This window comes from Megalops cyprinoides, chromosome 10 (genome assembly GCF_013368585.1).
Source record: "Megalops cyprinoides isolate fMegCyp1 chromosome 10, fMegCyp1.pri, whole genome shotgun sequence".
Lineage (NCBI taxonomy): Eukaryota > Metazoa > Chordata > Actinopteri > Elopiformes > Megalopidae > Megalops > Megalops cyprinoides.
The window spans coordinates 34,077,004-34,095,986 of NC_050592.1; the positions used below are offsets into that span (position 1 = coordinate 34,077,004).

Sequence of the window (18,983 nt, forward strand, 5' to 3'; positions counted from 1 at the left end):
GGGATTCAATGTGTGCTAAAAGCAAAATGAGCTTTTAGTGTCTGCTGTTTTATTTTCTGTGTGGTTGGAACTTCTGATTTGAGGAAAATTTCTGCAAGCAATTTAATGTGAGTGTAACATTTGGTTATTAGTAAATTGCAGTTTGTCCCTACGTATGGTCCAAAATAAAAACGTCTGTATGGAAACAGCTTAAATGATCTTGAAATGATGTTGCATGTGTAACACACTATTTTAAACGCTTACAGGATCAACGACACACTGCAGATTGCCTGTAATATTAACTATTTCCTGCGTAATGACAACAATGTTGTAGAGTCACTATAGTTGGTAGGAAAGCAACAAGTCAACATTGTGGTTTGACTTATTTTAAGCAAAGCTAGGTTACACCTAGAGCATGCAGCAAAGTTGAAGAGGAAAAAAATGCTACAAGTGGAGATGCCATCAAAGTGGGCTGGGCAGTTTTCTTCCTTTATCCCTAACTATAAGTATGGAAACGAACTTGTTCAAACGGACTTCGCTTGGAAAGAGGGATCCGTGTCGGTAAAATGAGACCACAGTCGGCAATGAAATTACACATGGTGAGTGCTGCTAGATGATTTATTGTCTCTTAGATCTACCGGTTAGAGAACAGTTTTATCTAACAATTTATTCCATTATATGTTGCTGATAGAAGCATCAGTAGTATTGTCGAGTGTCATTACATCGGAGACTGGCGCGTGCGATGACGAGCGAGATACTACAAGATACGTTTTTTTAAGTGGATAATTATTTTACATACGGAAGTTTTCGGGGGATGATATTATCTGTCAAAAGGTTCTGAGGTGAATGTCGTGGCGTCAGACTAAAACTGAAAGGAAAAAGAAAGATGTAAGGATACTGTTAACAGCAAACAATGACCACGTATTGAATGTAGGTCTATAAAGAGTGAATATGTAATCCAGCTATATATGTTCAAATAAATTAGTTACTACAGTTTTGAAAGAATTGTTCCGTTCTTATTACTGCAAAATGATTTTAACAGATAAGTGTTTTCTTATACAGAAACATACTATGTACATTGATAGACTATATGTAACATTATACATCGATTTTTTTTTATGATTCTTGGTTACTTCTTGGTGTAGTAATGGGAAATGCAGTACTTTTAGGACCAGCTAGATGTTACTGGTTATAGTTATAGGAATTTAGATCATGTTAACCAATGATAATTCTAAAGGAGAGACGTTCACTTATTTGGCAGCAAAATATAATTTACTTCCTTTGAAATCTGAGGTTATGTCTACATATGTAATCCTGAAAAAAACTATGTACACAGTAGTGATAAAATTGTGTCACATAATGTATTAATATGCGGCTGCCCGCCCTCAAGAAAATAGCAAAGGACTTTCTACCCGGAACCGCAGTCATTGCACGGGTCGCAGACACTTAACAGTGTGGCCACTGCTTAGCAACCACTGCGTTGAGAAATATTCAGCTTCGCGAAAATTGTTCCGAGCTGTTGGCCAGATATTCATTCTGGAGTGTGAATACACATTTTATGGAAATGAGCAGTGTTTTACTTCGGTGCTGGAATAAATTTTCCCAAAATATGTTGATTTGGTAACAGTTATAACGAACCAAAAATGTAAGCTCGTCTATGACGCCACACCTATTCTATTAAATCGAAGCATGGGTAGCCTGTACCACGGTCTAATGATCAGTCTAGATCAGTGGTTCTCAACCGGTGTGTGAAGCAAAGTGAAGTGTGCCGTGGTATTTTGAGGAACCCGATGCGTTTTTATATAGGTGTGTGTGTGTGTGCGCGCGCGCGTACTTACAATCTGTGAAAAGACTTTTGTTTTATATTGTGCTATTAACCCTTTCGCGCGTAACTTATTTTATGCTATGTAGCGGGCGTGTTACGTTACATTTTCGGTATGTTTTCATTAGCGTTATTAACCTTCTCATAGTTTTCGGATAGCATTTGCTATGTTTTTAACGTTAAGCTAGAATTGTTCCTATCTAGTGTTCTAATCGCACTGGTTTTATCATAGGCGCTAAACGGCAAATCACACCGGTGTGACTGAACGTACCCAAGGGGTAGTGGAGTAATATTGTTTTATTTTATTTATTTTATTTTAGTATGTTGCTGTTCATGATGCCGCACTATGTCGGACAAGTTCTTGCTCCAATGCACTTCAATGCATTTTTAATAAATTATACAATTGCCTGTCTGATTTAACTATTTGTTTGATAATTGACAGTCTGCTGTAGTGCAATATGGCTGAAATCTCGTTAATGACATTATAGCCTACTATAATGTGTGTGACATTCTTCATTATCGATAACTAACTTTAAGATGGTATGCCTTGACGTTCTGGATTGACCTTTGATGTGCCTTAGCCCCAGAAAGGTTGAAAACCTCTGGTCTAGATGATGTGTGAACGTAGTTTGTGTTACACTTGTGTGCAAGCAGCAAAATAGAGCTGCATTTAAGAGTGAATAGGATCGAACGCGAAACAATGGTACTGGCTCCTAGCTTTCGAGCACCTAATGAGAACGTTCAGACGAGCAGGTAGTCACATTAATAGCGAAATAGTGTAGTATTATTCACTGAGGTTTCATTATTCATTGAGGTTGTTGTCTTTGTCTTGCGTCAGGTATTGTGGTTAAAACTTGCGCGGTTATCTGTTCTGTGTTTTGCATGGTCAGCTTTCTTGCCGCCGTGTTATGATTTGCATATGTTCCTACTGCGATGTGTATCTATTAAGACATATATAGTGAAAATGAACTGATAGACCATTACATATTCTTACAGAACTATGCATCACAGTCCAGATACACGTGCAATTGAATGCACCAGTACAAACGATTAAAGTTGACAGTGTTAATTATTTGTCAAGCGTGACATTTAGATTTTAGACCGTTAGCAGCTTGTGTGCTTTGTAAATCTGAAACTTTTCAGATCAGAGCAGGCAGGTTTAGCTTTCCCCAGATAAGAAAACGTGCAGTCCTCAGATCCTCTGAAGGCAATGACGTTTATTGTAGCATCTCTCTTTTACATAAGCAGAACCCGTTGACTGTTTAAATCTGTTCGATAACTGAAACTTGAGCTGGCGTTACACACTGCAAACGTTTATTCAAAAAGGAACAAACCTATGAAAGGAAGTACAGTGTTATAACTTCCCCATTCACATCAGCTCAAGGGCGAGAAACACTGAAGGCCAGTGTTCTCTTGTTCTGACGCCCCTTCAGTCATTGTTATCGTGGCCCCTGAACTGATATCATTCAAATGTTATAACAGGTAAACATACAAATTAAATAACATTTTATAATACATAGTAATGAGCATACCACTTCAAGTGTGCATGGATTACACTGCATGTTAACAAAAACATCTACTGCCAAAACCTATTATACCTTAATGGAAAATGACACAGATTTTGTCACATTATTTTTAATGGGGGTACCTCCATTTCAGTGTATGGTGATAAACCAGAGAAAAAGTAAGCTGTATAGTAGGTGGGCTGGATGACATGTAAGATCCTGCCTTTGAAAGAAGGGCTCACTCTCAGTATGGGAAGCACACCACTCAAACACTCATTTTTAGGACCTGTGGTGGTTTTATGATGAGGTAGAAAAGGGGCTACTGTGTTGTGGTGCTCTCTGGGGGTCCTCCTGAGCTGTGACTGGGACGTCAAGAGAGGCCCGTGCCAGGGAAGGGAGATCAGCAGAGCCCCGTGCCAGGAAATTTTGCGCTCAGCTTTGTGCATTCAAGGTGTGTCTAATCAGGACTCCTCTGAAGCGCTCAGCTTGCACTGGAGAGCCTTGTTGTCTTGGAGGGGTCCACCAACACTGTGCCAACTCTCACTGCATTGAGATAAGCAGAGCCCTGAAGCATGCCGTACAGGTCCATTTGACATGCCTGATACCGCAACACAGACAGAATGCGACCCTCTCACTGCAAGAGAGGTGGCAAAGAAACAGGGGGAGGTGATTTTACAGGGTGTAATTAAAACATTTTTCCTTTGATACACATATAAATTTAGATTTGTGATAAGGTCTGGATGAGTGCTGGGCCGACTGTGTCAGACCTTAAGAGTAGAGCCTCTAGGCTCACTTTAGTTGAGGCCTGGACACGGCTCAAGGCAGAGCTCACGAAGGGGACGAGTACTGAGGGTGTCCAGATCTGCTGCAAGCGGTCTGAAGGTCATCTATGGTAGTTTAAAATGGTCAAACTGGAAACCTTTTGGGAATTTCTCACTGTCAGTTTTTAGGAACATACTGCATACCTTGAAATCAAATTTACATTTTCAGCTGGCCGTAGGCTACAAGAGTCATCTTTTGTGACTTTCTTTCAGATCATTTAAACGATGTAATTATGGTCGTTAGAGGCCCCGTACTACTATGTAATTTTGGTTTTGAGCGCTGCATGTCGTCAGATGGCAATTTCCCATTGAATGGTGGGAAGGTGAAAAGTTCATGTCGTTGTCCTTCACTGAGATCCCTGTAGATGCACACATATGTCACTTGCCCGGGATATTGTGTTTGATGGCATAACAATTTCCCCTCCAAATGTAGCACCTGCCGAGAATAGCAGGCCACATCTGATGGAGAGACTTGGGGGGAGGAGCCGTTTCAGGGAGTTGTCTTAGGGTGAAGCCCACATGTTTGAGCGGAAGGCAGCATATCTTCAAATGGACAGGGTGGGGAGGGAGGGGCGGGGGTAGTCTGCGGAGATCATTGCTTTGTGATGCTTTTTGCTCGTGATGTCAGGCAGCCAAAGTGGGAGCTTTGCTGATATGGTGACAGGAGGATGGGGTGGAGTCCGCTCTCAGGTCTGGTTACATGTTCAGTCACATGTTCACGCTGCTTTCACCCTGCGCTCTCTCGACAGCTGCTCGCTGTCTCCTTCAGCTGGGCACTCCGCGAGGCACCCCTGCCACCCAAGTACCAGCACCGTGACCCCGTGACCTCCGAGGTGCGACTGTGTGACCAGTGCCCCCCAGGCACGGCCGTACTGCGGCACTGTGATGCCTCCTTGCCCACTGTGTGCACGCCATGCCCCGAGCGGCAGTTCGCCGAGCACTGGCACTGGGGCGAGTCGTGCCAGCACTGCACTGCCGTCTGCAAGGAGCGGCAGCTAGTGCGGCACGAATGCAACGGCACGCAGGACCGCCTCTGCGAGTGCGTCCAGGGACACTACCTGGTCGTGGAGTTCTGCGTGCGGCACACTGCCTGCCCCCCGGGCTCCGGCGTGGCCACGCTGGGTACGTATCTCCCCCGCCATGGAGCACACTTGAGTCTTCCACCGTTGTACTAGGTTGGCTATCTGAATGCTGTGGATGCTTAGTGTTTTTCAATCAACGCAATCAGCATTTGCTGAATGCCTTGCTGAGTAGGCTGCAGCATAGCACTGCTGAGGAATGACAGGGGCCTCCCTGTGAACATGCACTACTGTCTCATTGCTTATTCTCCCAGGCATATTTGGTCTTATCACAGGTCACACCCTGATTTCTCTATTGTACAGTCTGTTCAAAATAAATATACTCATGTGAATCCATGTGATAAGCCTCTTAAGACAGGTGTGTCCTTTACCAGCGTGGAGGAGTGTGTGTGTTGTGTGTCTGAAAAGTGGCTGCTTTAAAATCCCACCCGGCTCCTTAGCACAACCAAACTGTACCTAATCAGTGGCTTGGCTTGGCTACGCAGTAGGCTGAGAGGGACAGGGTATTAATCAGACGGAATAACATTGTTATCATGAGGGCCTCCTCATCCTCTCAGCGGAGCCAAAGAAACCACCATCTCTCTTGTGCTCCTTTGTAATTTGAATGCTATCGAGTTCCTGGCCTCCCTTAGTAATCATCCTCCTCTCCATACCCCAGTCTTCATTTACCAATCGGAAGTCTTCCGGCCCAGAGCGGTGATTTCCCAAACCTTTGGCATCAGCAGCGTCCAAAAAACAAACCATCTCAGAGGCAGACAATGAATGTGGACTTGCTGGGTTCCGTGTGGGTGTCATAGATGCTTCTGTTTTAGCTGGCTTCTGCAAATTCTCTTCATCCTTCACTATCTGCCCATCATGCAGTGTCATGTCTCTGAGGAAAGCATGTGTTACTGCGGTTAACTTTCGGTTTCCTGATTTGATTTGAGAAGTCCTACTATATATCTTCTGTGTGAATGTAATATCCAAAAAATGTGGTTAGGGAAAGATTCTCCCCTGTCAGCCTTTCCAGTTTATAGATGTTATCTTATTATTATCATTATTATTGTTGTTGTTGTTATTATTATTGTGTTATTATCCTTAGGACTGCTAGAATGAGCCACTACAGACTTCAGGTTGAGAGCGATCTGTAGTATCCCCAATTAGTTCATTAGTGTACTGAAATAGTGGTGGGGTTGCAATCCAGCATAGTTGTAAGGACCAGGGCTTATAACTGAAAGGTTGCTGGTTCAATTCTTAACAGGAGCACTGCTGCTGTACCCTTGGGTCAGGTACTTAACTCAGAATTGCATTAGTAAATATCCAGCTGTATAAATGGATAAAATGTAAAAATTTGATGTAAGTAATTCTGGATAAGAGTGTCTCCTAAAAGTCATTAGTGTAATGTAATTAGTATTGTGCACAATAAACTCTGGTGCATCACAGCAGTAGAATGAACCAGTAGTATGTCTGCTTGCAGCTGAGTGACTTTAAAGTTGCGTGAAAAAAAAAACACCATACAATATGATGCTGTCCCTGATTACATAGATTACGAATTACTGCATTACTTTTGGCGAATGGTCATGTAGTGTTTGGAGTTAGAACAGGAATGTGGTAAACTGATCCTGGGTGAGCTATTCGGGTAGAAAGCACGCAGAGCTGTCGTTGCGGGAGGTAAAAATGAAAATTCCCTCTGTAGCCACCAGATGGCGCAGTCGTTCCATAAATTGTTACAGACGTACAGATTCGCCAGTCTTTGGGTTAGTTTTTATTAAAGATTGTGTTACCTCATAGCTGTTGAGTGAAATTTTGAATGCAGTTGACCTATCTGTCAAGAAGTGTTTCTGCTAACAGGCTCACAGTTATTGTATAAACCACACACTGGTTAAAAAGGCTGCTGCATCCAAACAGCAGTTAAGTGTTTTAATTAATTCTTGACAGCACCGTGCTGCCAGATGAGCCTGGGGGTGGGAAGGAGTTTGTAATCAAGTACAGCTGAGGGGGATAAAGTATCTGCTGCAGTTTATTGGGTGTCTGCGCACACAACCTGCGTCACTGGAAAAGACTTCTCAGATCTGATGGCAGCACGGTACCTTTCTGCTGTGTTTCAGAGCCCCTCTCCTGCTGCAGAGCAGCTGAACAATAGCACCCCAACAGACCGCTGTAAAAACCTGACCTATGAAGCATTCATCCCCTGCACCAATCTGCCATCTTTGAATTCCCTCCAGTGACACACACACATACTTTTTCTCCACTTTATGAATGGAGATGTAGTAATTCATCATATCAGGATGGACTGCTCAAGACATCAGGACTCAATTAAGCATAGTTGCATATGGTTGTTTGTACAGTTGAGGATTTGCTGAGGTAATGTGGGTTAAGCGCCTCGCTCCACAGCACAGAGGCAGTTGCCCATGTGGGAGCTGAACATGCAGCCCTCGTCTTGCGAGGGGTGTCTAGGTTTAGGTCCTCAAAGCCTCGAGTTCACCGGTGTGGTGGCAGTCACTGTCCCTGCTGGAGCCAGCCGGCACGGTCCATGCCTCTGACCTTTTTGCTCCGGGGGCAATCTGTGTTCCATCAACCCAGCAAGTCAGAAGTATGGAATTCGGCGAGGCGGCGTGGTGACCCCCAGCTGACCCGAGATTCTACTGAAATGCTCTCAGTCTGGCGTGGCCACACCGGGCAGAGTTCCCACCTGTTTTCTGCCTATACTGGCCCATTTTGTTCTGTGGAAGAGCCAGAGGCTGCCAAGAAAGTGTCAGGGAGACTGCCTGGTAGAGGTGGGAGTAATAGGCCAGTGTGACTTTAGACAGGCTCATCTGGGTAGGAAGCTGTCTTTATAATCTCTAGTCCCCTCTCAGACAGTTGGGTTTGTTCATTTTCCTTAAATTGTAAATTGAGAATATCAGATCACTTTGATATCATTTTCTTTGTGACTGAAATCTGAACACAAATCCAGATGACTGGATGAATCCTATTAGAGGCAATTATGCCGATTTTTGTGCAGAGGAACAAATCAATGTGCCCGTTACTAAGAAATAGGCATTCATTAACAGCTCCCTTGGCAATAAATAATGATAATGATGAGGCAGTGACAATGGTTACTGGACTGATTCAATACAGTCCCAGCATCCATGCTCCCATTTGAAAAAGGCATGCTGATGTGATGTGTCACATGATGACCTGGTGTTCTCAGGAAAGGTGTGTCACCTGACCCCCACCTCTCACCCCCCCCCCCCCCCCCCCCCCCAAACCACCGTCCCAGGGAACAAGAAACCACCAGCATGCCAGACTGCCAGCAGTCCAGCATGCAGTATGTCTCCAGTTCTCCACGTTCTGCCTCTGTAAAAGTAGAAACCAAAAAAAGAACAGGAAGCGGTCAAGTCACAATGCTTTACTTGCACTGTGTAGGTAGCTTCACTGCAGGCGGCCGCCTTCGCTTTCATGGGCCATTTCACTTTCTGGAGGGCAGGAATTCCCAAGCAGAGAGTCTGGCCTTGCCAAACTGGATGTGCAAGTTTTGGTTTCTGCTGCTGTTCATTTTACATTTGCCCTACCCCTCCTCAGAATCAGATCTATTTGGTCTACCTGGTCTATCTGGGTCTACCTCTGTGCTATTGTATAAGTGCTAGTGCATCTTTTCAAGCTTTCCTGTTGAGGCTGCATAGGACACGCACGCACACTCAGAGATGTTACATACACATAAGTGCCCTCTCATTTAGGACCTGATTCACGGGTGTTTTGTAACGCTGCAGTGACGCTCTTTGTTCTGACTATGTTTTGACTCAGGCACGCCGGTGAGCGACACGCTGTGCGAGAAATGTCCCGAGGGCTACTTCTCCAGTGTGGAATCCACTATGGAGCCCTGTGTGCCTCACAGGGACTGCGCAGAGCAGGGCCTGAGGACCCTCCACCCTGGGACGGCCACGCAAGACGCTGTGTGTGAAGCTGAGGTGGGCTCCGCCACTGACTGCCTCCAGCAGCAGCTGCAGTGTGATACAGGTAAGCATGCCCAGCACACCAGTCAGGTATAGTCAACCCAACCAGGATGGTTAATCACATAACCAATGTAGCAGTCACTCAACCACACCAGGACCACAAGTAACTCTAACAGTCAATTGACTAAACCAGGACAGTAAATAACCTTAACAAGGTATTGTCAACTGACCCAACCCTGACTGTCTTACGCCCTAAAAAGGCACAGTCAGTTGACCAAATTAATACTGTCAAACACCCTAACAATGTGTGGTTAATCATCAAAGCCAGGGCTGCCAACTACCTCAACAAGGCATGTTCAAATGACCAAAATCCAGCCATTCAATTCCTCTGAAAACACTGCCAATCACATTTGTCAACCTTGACCAGATACAGTCAAATAAAGTTGTTTGTAGACAATCAATCCAGTCAGTAAATCATTCTAACCAGGGATGGCTGAGCTCTTCTGACAGGACTGTGCTGTCACTTGCTGTCTTCAGGGCCTTTAATAACCTCAAATGGGTGTGGTCCATTTGTCAGTTGAGTCAAATCCAGTGGTGTTAGAGAAAGGGTGTTGATGCTGATTGCAGCACTAAAGTATGTTGTTTAGATACCTTTAAACTGTTTCAGCTTCCTATGAGAAAGTCAGAGGAGGACAGCAGTGTACTCACACACTGGGAAACAGGCATGATGCATCAGATCAAGAATGCTGTCATATCCTCAATAGCCAAAAGGAATGTGAATCACTGGATTCAGAATGTTAATGATGTGCCCTTGACCACAAGCACAGCGTGAGTCTGGTTTTTTGGGTGTTCCTTGTTAGTGCAGATCAGTTATAGTAATTTCCTCCTCAAGAAAATCAGGCCTGAAAACTGTCTATGTGGACAGCTGTGAAATAGACAGGAAATCAGAGTCACAGGTTGGAAAAGAGGTAGTATAGGAGCCCTCATGAAAAAGCATAGGACACACCCACACAAACTCCGGCAGCAATGGCAGGATGGACAATTAATATCCCTTTGGCCACGAATCTGATTATGGATCTCAAAAATGATGTGCCTGAGAGAGGGGAGAATGCCTGTGCAGTGCCTCGTATCAGAGGAAGAAGAGTATGTCCAGTGCAATGACTCTTGTCAGACAGAGGAGAATGTGTATGCAGTGGCTCTTATCTGTGAGAGTGGAGAATGCTTGTGCCATGATGCGTATCGGAGAGTGAAGAGAATGCTTGCGCAGTAACTCATATCTGAGAGGGGAGAATGCCCTGTGCAATGGCTCATATCAGAAAGAGAAGAGAATGCCTGTGCAGAGACTCTTATCTGAGAGAGAGGAGAATGCCCAGTGCAGTGACTCATATCAGAGAGAGAAGAGACTCACTGTGCAGTGACTGAGAATAGTATCTGAGAGAGGGGGAATCACATCCAAGAAAAAAAGCTTTATGCAGGCATGACTCAGACATCAAAAAGCTATCCTTCTCTTGAAATTCTTGGATATTGATTTACATCCTGTGAGTAACCGAGAAACTGGGATTAGGCAGGATTAGGATTTGGTGCCCCCCCCCGACACACACACACACACACACACACACACACACCACTACTGTCATATTACCCCACCAGTACTGCCTTATCTTCTACAGTAAAAATATGGACAACAAACATCAGCCACCACAATGGTTTCAAACCAAAAATATATATTTTTATTCTTATAAATTAAAATTACTTCTCAAACAAGCAAATCATGTATCAACGAACAAATAAATTGTTAAATATTACCAACTACCTTTACCTGTTAGTAACATCCAAGACATTGGCACTTGGTTATTGATAGATTACACCCTTTCTTTCACCCTTGGGATATTGCGAATTGGTCCCTGAAATTGTTTGCTTGCAAGTGTTAGGTCAGTTTTACTACAATTTACACTATTATTAACAAATATGTAAACAAAATTACTGTTAAAGCTGCATGACATAACTTGCAATAAACAAGGAGGATAAGAGAAAACGGGAAGAAAAAAAATAAATTTCTATATAAATAGAAATTCTCTATAAATAAAACACAACTTTGTGCGCTGTTTTTCGTTTGTGTCATTCAGATTTATGCTCTAGAAATGAGACTGTAATCTTCTGTAGTTCTAATACATAAATCAAAACAGCTGAAATCTATGTTTTTATGGATATAGTGTTAGCCATTATCACTGATATTGCTCAGCGAAATTTCAGCACAATGCTGGTTAGCTAGCTAACTACTGGATTGCCATTCAGATTCATATCCTTCAATCTGTATCTGAGTGTAGCAGGTATTGTAGCATCATTATCTAGCATTAGCTTTATTGCTACTTAGCTAGATAGCTACTACAAATGAAACGTCTACACACAAAACAGCATTTTAATGTTAACATAAGATGACATACCTCTCTACTGGATTTTCTTTTCCTCCTCCTCTTTTCTTGGTTTTCTTCCTTGCACACCTGTAGGCTTGGACCTTTTCATTATGAAATAAAATGTGAAAATAGATATCTGCCTCTTGACATCTGTCCATCAGTCAGTCAATCCAGCAGTCTCTGGCAGTTCTTATGTCCCGGCCTTGGGCTGTCTGTGATACGCATCAAACGGTAACCCATCTCCCACTTTCAGTGCGCACAGTGCAAATGCAGGCCAGGGCAGATGAAAAATTGTGAGGAACAGGGATGCAAAGTCTATTTCTTTCTTTCTTTATTTTCTCATTTGTCACCTCAAGGCAGAAAATGAGGAAGGGTGTCCACCGGAGAATTTTTACTTATTAATTTTTTTAAATTTAAATTTTTTATTTTTCCTTTGAGGGTGACCAGCACCCACCAGAAGGTGGCGCTCTAGGCGACCGCTTATATAGCCTATGCCTTCAGCTGGCCCTGCCGAGAATGACTGTAATTTAATCCAGTTTCCAACAAATTTTGTGGTTTTCTTTTGTATTTGGTTTGTCTTACTCATTGTAGCATTGGCCTTGGTGATCCATTCTCAGGGAAGCAGCAGGGAAGACAGCAAGTGTGTGCTCTTCCAATACAATAACATTATTGGCATTTAGTAGACACTCTTATCCAGAGCAACTTACATAGATTACAGTTTTACATGTTATCCATTTATACAGCTGGATGTTTACTGAGGCAATTCTGGGTTAAGTACCTTGACCAAGAGTACAGCAGTTGTACCCCAGCAGGGAATCAAACCATCAAACTTTCAGCTACGAGCCATGCTCCTTACCACTGTGCTACACTGTGCCACTGCCCCACATCAACCCAAATCGGAAATATAGTGCAATACACTAAAACAGCAATACATTATGTGTTTTAGATATATGAATTGAACTAAAAATAGTATCTCTAAAATACAGTTGTCAATATATGTATTTCTTTTGCACGTGTCCCTTTCCCATTCCCAGATGTGACACTGTGTGAGGAGGCCATCTTCCACTTCCTGCTGTCGCAGAGGCTGTCCTCGCTGCAGCTGGACCGGCTGGTGGAGAACCTGCCTGGCAGGAAGCTGGACAGGAAGAGCGTGGAGCGCATCAAAAAGGCCTGCGGTCCCCACCAGCGCACACTGCAGCTGCTCAAGCTGTGGAGGGAGCAGAACAAGGACCAGGACAAGCTCGCTGGCATCATCCGAGGTTAGCTGCCCCGCCTTGGATCAGTCCAGGGCATCTTTCATCTGACGTATGTCAGTATAAGTTTCGGGGTGGGGTAAGCTGCTCCAAGGTACTTTATTAAAGGCAGAGAGCATGGGTGGGTGCGTGTCAACAAGCTGGAGGTAAAGAAATTCACCGGAAATACACAGTGATTTATTCAGAGACTGAAGTAGGGAAATGTAATCCCCACAAATTCAAGAAACACGCAGCCAATGACAACAGTAGTGCTAACAGTACAGCTTTTCAACAGCCACAAGTGAAAGTCCATGAATAAACAGCCACAGGGTCTTGTTAGGTTCTACTTTGCAGAATGGACAGTCAGATGAATCAGATGAGACTGGCCAAGCAGAAACAAGGTTTATTTCCCAGGAGTCAAAGTTATACACGCAAACAGCACCCAAACTAAGACTGCCTAGGCTCAGATGAGCACTCACAGGAATGCCCAGGTGTGATTAGGTCACACCTCAACAATTGTTGATTGCATTTAGACAGAGTGACATAAAGTGACCTACAAGCATTGATATGGTGATGACCTTATGTTCAAAGATAGAACAGAAGATGAACAGATGACTCAATGAGTAGAGTATCAATCAGAATGTAGATCCTAACAGTCTTAAGCAGCAGCACAATGGTCTTGAGAAAGGCACATTTTGGCAACCCCTGTATTGGTAGTTATCCTTTGCCAAAACAACCAGAAAGCAACCAACATGTTGCTTATATTTGCCGTTTCACATTTTTATTCAGTTTGATTTTGAGGGGGGAGCTGAATTCAGATTAAAAACTAAGGTGCCTGTTAGGGCCCTTGATATGAGTGCTGGCTGAGTCCTACATTCCAGACCTGAGTTTGTGTCTAGTGGGAATGGGAGTCAACAGTTGTGACCCCAAGTGAAGAGAGGTGAGTAGGCCAAGGGTCTCCTCATCAGACCTCTCATCAGAACATTCTAGCAACTCATCAGGAGTTTACAAGCTCCCCAGATGACAAGTCAGGGTGAGCCAACCCTATCATTGGATGGGATTTGCAGTGTGAAAAATAGCCGCTGGCTGTAGAGCATTGGATGATTGCATTCATTGATCTACAGTGAGAAAATATCTCGAGAATAAGTCGATAGAATGAACTTATTTGTTTCCCCTTTATTTGCACCTAAGCTGAGAACATGTTTTTTTTGCTTCAGATAATTATTTTGATTAATTAAATTCTTTTAAATGTTTATTATTTACAGCCTATTTTTTAAAAAAAATTAACGTAGGTATAGAAGAATATAGACTATAAGAAGAAAAATACTGAACATTGTAGTCAACCAGTGAAACTGTGAATTATGACATTGTCACCCAGTCACGCCCAATGAAATGGAGGTTGAGGTATTAATGGAGGTATTAAAAGAAAAATCAGGCTTGGTCCTGGGCCACAAGTGTCACACATTAAGGGTAGACCCCCTCTATTGCTATGATGTGCCCAACACATACCTCGCTCAAATTTTCACCACAATCGACGTTACCTCCTGACAAGTGTGTATATATTTTAATTGAACTCGTCTTTATTGTAATTTTGATATTATCTATTCCCCACATATTGAAGTACTTACATGTACAGAAGCCCTCAACCAACCAGCACCTCCCTCAACATTCCATTCAGCAGAGTGACAGAGCTGAGCAAAATGCATATGGAGAAATTAATACACAAATGTGAGTCACACTGAAGTTATGCCACAGTAGTCATCCTTACTGACACATTTAGGCTAAAATGATAAGCTCAAAATGAAACAGGATGTTAACAAATCAAAACAATTTGTTTAAAGTTGGAGTTTCACCACAATCCAATGGAGATGTCTCTTGCATTGCAGTTGAAAGCACGTGCTGTTTCTCTCACCATTGCAGACAAACTGAAAATAGCAGTTCATCAGCATCAAGACAGGGAGAGCTATAGGGCCCTCTGTGAATGTATGGACTGTACATAGAACTACTGAGAGGGAGAAGAGGGATGTTTCTTTCAACCAATTGGAGCAGAGCATGAGCTGTAAACTTTAGGCTTTTCATACTGGGTATATGAGGGAAACTACGGCTTTAATGGATCTATAAAGATACAAGAAATGTCATTGTGATGACTGATGCCATTGCACACATACCAGATGACCTTATCCAGAGGAACCTCCATATCTAGCTCCCTTATCCAGGGCAACTTCCATAACTAACTACATATAACCTACAAACTACAAACTAATGCTTGTATCCAGTGGAACCTGCATAACTAATATGCCTATCCAAAGGAACCTCCATATCTAATTCCCTAATCCAGGTGAAGCTCCATGATTTGCCCTTATCCAGGGGAACCTCCATAAATAATACCCTTATGTAGGGGAACCTCCATAAGTAATTCCCTTTTCCAGAGGCATTCCAAAGTACATTGCTTAAAGATACACACACAATCTTCTAGCTAGGATTTGAACTCATAACCTTCTAGTCAGAACCCTAAACGCTTGTCTGCCCTGGTGCTCTTGCTTCTGCCCCCACAGGTGTGACCCACTGTGAGAGGAAGGTGTCCCGCTGTGCCAGCCTGAAGAACCTGACCCTGAGCGACCTGGTGGCCATGATGGAGAGCCTGCCGGGGGCCAAGGTGAGGGAGGAGGACGTACGGCAGGTGGTGAGCTCCTGCCCATCACAGCGGCACGTCCTGCAGCTGCTGCACCTGTGGAAGGCACGCAATGGGGAGCAGGACCTCGCCAAGGGACTGGCGCAGGGGCTGCGCGGGCTGCGTGGCCGGGACGTCTCACGCCAGCTGCTGCGGAGCATCCGGCGCATTGGCCGCATCTTTAGCTCCTCCTCCATACACAAGATGCACGAGAAGATGTTCCTGCATGTCATCCGGGATGGCAAGTGCTTCAAGTCCAAGTCCTACAACGACTAGCCCCCTGGAGGCAATGTGTCCTCCTCCTGCCACCCCCCCACTTCCCCAGTCACGGTCATGCTTTACAAACCTCTGGAGGCCTTCGCTGGCATGGCGCGGCACTGTAGATCGCTCATAAGCCAATGCGGTGCCTTATGAAGGATGACAAAATCCAGGTCATGCAAAATGCTGTGCAAAATTATGAAATGCGGCACGCCATGTCGCTTTGCTCAAGGAGGTCAGACCCACCCCAACCTATACGTATGCTTACAAGCCGTTTATAACGCCACTACAGTGAAGTTCTGCTGTGGTAGTGAAGGTGATACACATGCTTTGAAGGCTTTGGGAGTGCCTGCTTTGTGTAAGCGTGACCAGTTTTTTTTTTTAACACAACATAAACTTATTTAAAAGTTGTATATAGTCTGCAATCATGGACGAAACCTGAACTGAACTGAAGAGCAAATAGCACCTATGATTCTGTCACTAGTTAGATGGACCAGATGGGGTCTAGTTTCAGAGTGAAATACTTCTCCATCCATTCTAGTTTGGACTGCTGAAAATAGTAATAATAATTTAAAAACGAAGCTCCGTTTAACTGAATGTACACAGCAGTGCAATCTTTTTATTTAATTTTATTTCTTATTGATATTTCTTATGAAAATTAAGCTCGGGTTTGTCCATTGGTCTGGAAACTGGAATCTAAGAAGCTTTTAAATTGACATTGTCAGGTTGTTTCAAATCGAATTTTATGTAAAATGTATTGTTTTCATATTGCATTCATGTGTTTTTTTTGTTTGTTTTTTACAAGTTTTTGGCTCCTTATTTTTTCAATAAATATTTTGCAATTTCAAAGGTATTTTCATTTCAATCAGGGGCATCAAGAATGAGTACCTGTGTTTCAACATGCTGAGGATCGAGTCTACTGTCATATTTTAGTCATTCAATTTTTCTCAATTGGCACGCAAGAGGTCTAGATCCAGTATCAGAGTTTACAACCAACAACACACTATTTTGCCCAGAACAGAGACTCAATAGCATACATTTTTACATGTTATTAATTTATTTAGCCATATGTTTGTATCGAAGCAATCCAGGTAATGTTACAGCTTTCAAACCTGCAAACATTGTCTGAGTACGATATGGGGTACAATATTGTACAATATTTCTGTTTCTTGACATTCCAGTGTGTCAGCTGATGCACTCTAACTTCTTGCCTTGGCCGCAGTAAGACAGCTGGAGCCATACCATAATTGCATAGTTTACCACGTTTGAATAGCTTGTCTGAATCCCCCTCTATGCACTGTAACCATGTATGACTTGTTTGACTTGTTTGGGTTGGTGGTGGTGGTTTGGGGGGGGGGGGTGTCACAAGACTGTCTTGGCTGTGACTCAAGTCTTAACATTGTTACACCAGTCACGAGTGACAAAGGGGGGACTTTCAAATCAGGAACTGTACAGTTTCAGGGCAAATAATTCAAACTGAAACTTCAGAAGTGTCAACAGAAGGTGGTCTGAAGCTGAGAAACACAAGCAGGCCACTTAATTCATGATTTACAGCTGACCACACTGGTGGTTTAGGATGTTGACAGAACAACCCATCACCACCCCCCAACCCCCCACCCCCATCAGTTACGTACAGTTCTTTACCTGAGGCTGAGAGCACAGGTGAGACCAAATCATCAGTGTCACAACCCATAGGGGTCGACAGAGGATTTGCTAGCTGGAAAAAAGTGCTATACATGGTTAGCCAACCCTGCATCAAACTAGTAATGTGGAATAGAAACTGGTATTAGCAGTATGAAATGTTCACCATTGGGTGAAATCCTTTGTGCCAGCTGCACCAATAACAGTTGGCTGGACCTGAGCACTTTGTGTTCCATCATGCTTTGATTGGTTCAGATGAATAAGCAGCATAAAAACCTGTTGCTCAAATGATTTCTTTAAGGCTGACTGATTTCCAAAGCCCTGCTTGCCCATCTCTGTCTCTGAAGTGTGGTCAGATCTCATTACACAATAGAGGGCATGTACAAAACCCTGTGCTACTGTAGAATTACATGGATGGAGTGTCTGGCTCTCTGGGGAGTATTAACTGACCAGGAGATTGGCATTAGAATGTGACGTATGGCTTACTCTTACTGCTCAGCCAATCAAGCGATGATTTGACATGAACAAAAGAACAAAAACTTGGCAGGTTGCCAGTCTTTTTGTGCACAGTGTGCACTCTGTACTGATTGGTCCACACTTTCTGTGTGACACAGGTAACCCAGCCATAGATGGTTGTGTGTTGCATGTGCAGAGTAAAGTAACTCTTAGTGCTGTCGTCAGTCCTTTGTCATTTAAATGTAGGCATTTAGCAGATTCTGTTATCGAGAGCAACTTAGAAAAGTTCATGTAAAACAGCTAGGCTAAGAATAGAGCCAACAACAAATCATTAGTGTTACAACTGATAATAAGAGTCATTACAATAACATACAGCATTCTGAGAAGTGCCATAGTAGGTGCAAGAGAGAGTTTGAGGATATTGTGCCCTTACTTGTCAAGTATATAGTATATACAGTACGTTCATATTTCTGGGTTAAAAATTACTTAATTACTTAATTACAGTCGTTTGTTCATTCTGATGTATATTTATTTTTTTTTTGCAAAATAGTATTCTTCCTTATGACCATTGAGCTTTTTGGCCCCTCAGATGAAGTCCTATTTACATTACATTACATTACTTCATTTAGCAGATGCTCCTACCCAAACCGACTTCCAAATAAGTACATCACAATGCTAAGAGTAGTGATTGTGAAATATTACAAGAGGTCAGTAAGATACTAAGTTAAGTGCTAAGCTAGTGTAGAGTGCAACCCAAGGTAGCAGAGCACAGCACTCTTGCTGGCTTGTAGGCCTTGATCATATCCTGTATGTTTTGGGGGGATGATCCGTTAAGTCCCTTACAGGTTATTAGCAAGGTCTTGAACTTAATCCTCACTGCAACTGGTAGCCAGTGGAGGGACTCAAAGAGAGGTGTCACAGTCCTTTTTTTACTTCATCCAGATACCTTTTCCCCGACCCCCAGCTATTGCTATAAGAAGGCTACTCACCCCCTGTCCTGAAGAGCTCCAGTGGCTGCAGGCACTGCTGCCAGCAGGATACCAAACCTCCTGGTCTGGGGGGGTGTGCACTGCCCTGAATACAGCAAATTAGCTTCCCTCCCTTGACTCTTTGACCATTAACAGTTGGAGGTGTGCAATCTTGACTGTGGAATGCTAAGCGTATTTTTAGAGTTTGGGCCACATTAATCCT

At 43.4% G+C, this 18,983-nt stretch overlaps 1 protein-coding gene across 1 annotated transcript; it reads left to right on the forward strand.

The window, feature by feature from the left end:
* The first annotated feature begins 525 nt into the window (after positions 1–525).
* On the forward strand, positions 526–16,153 carry LOC118785209 (tumor necrosis factor receptor superfamily member 11B-like). The gene is made up of 5 exons (XM_036539789.1): positions 526–578; positions 4,877–5,249; positions 8,972–9,184; positions 12,569–12,793; positions 15,322–16,153. Exons 1-5 carry the CDS (start codon positions 546–548, stop codon positions 15,711–15,713), a joined length of 1,236 nt encoding a protein of 411 aa, XP_036395682.1. The 5' UTR covers positions 526–545; the 3' UTR covers positions 15,714–16,153.
* Positions 16,154–18,983: the final 2,830 nt, after the last annotated feature.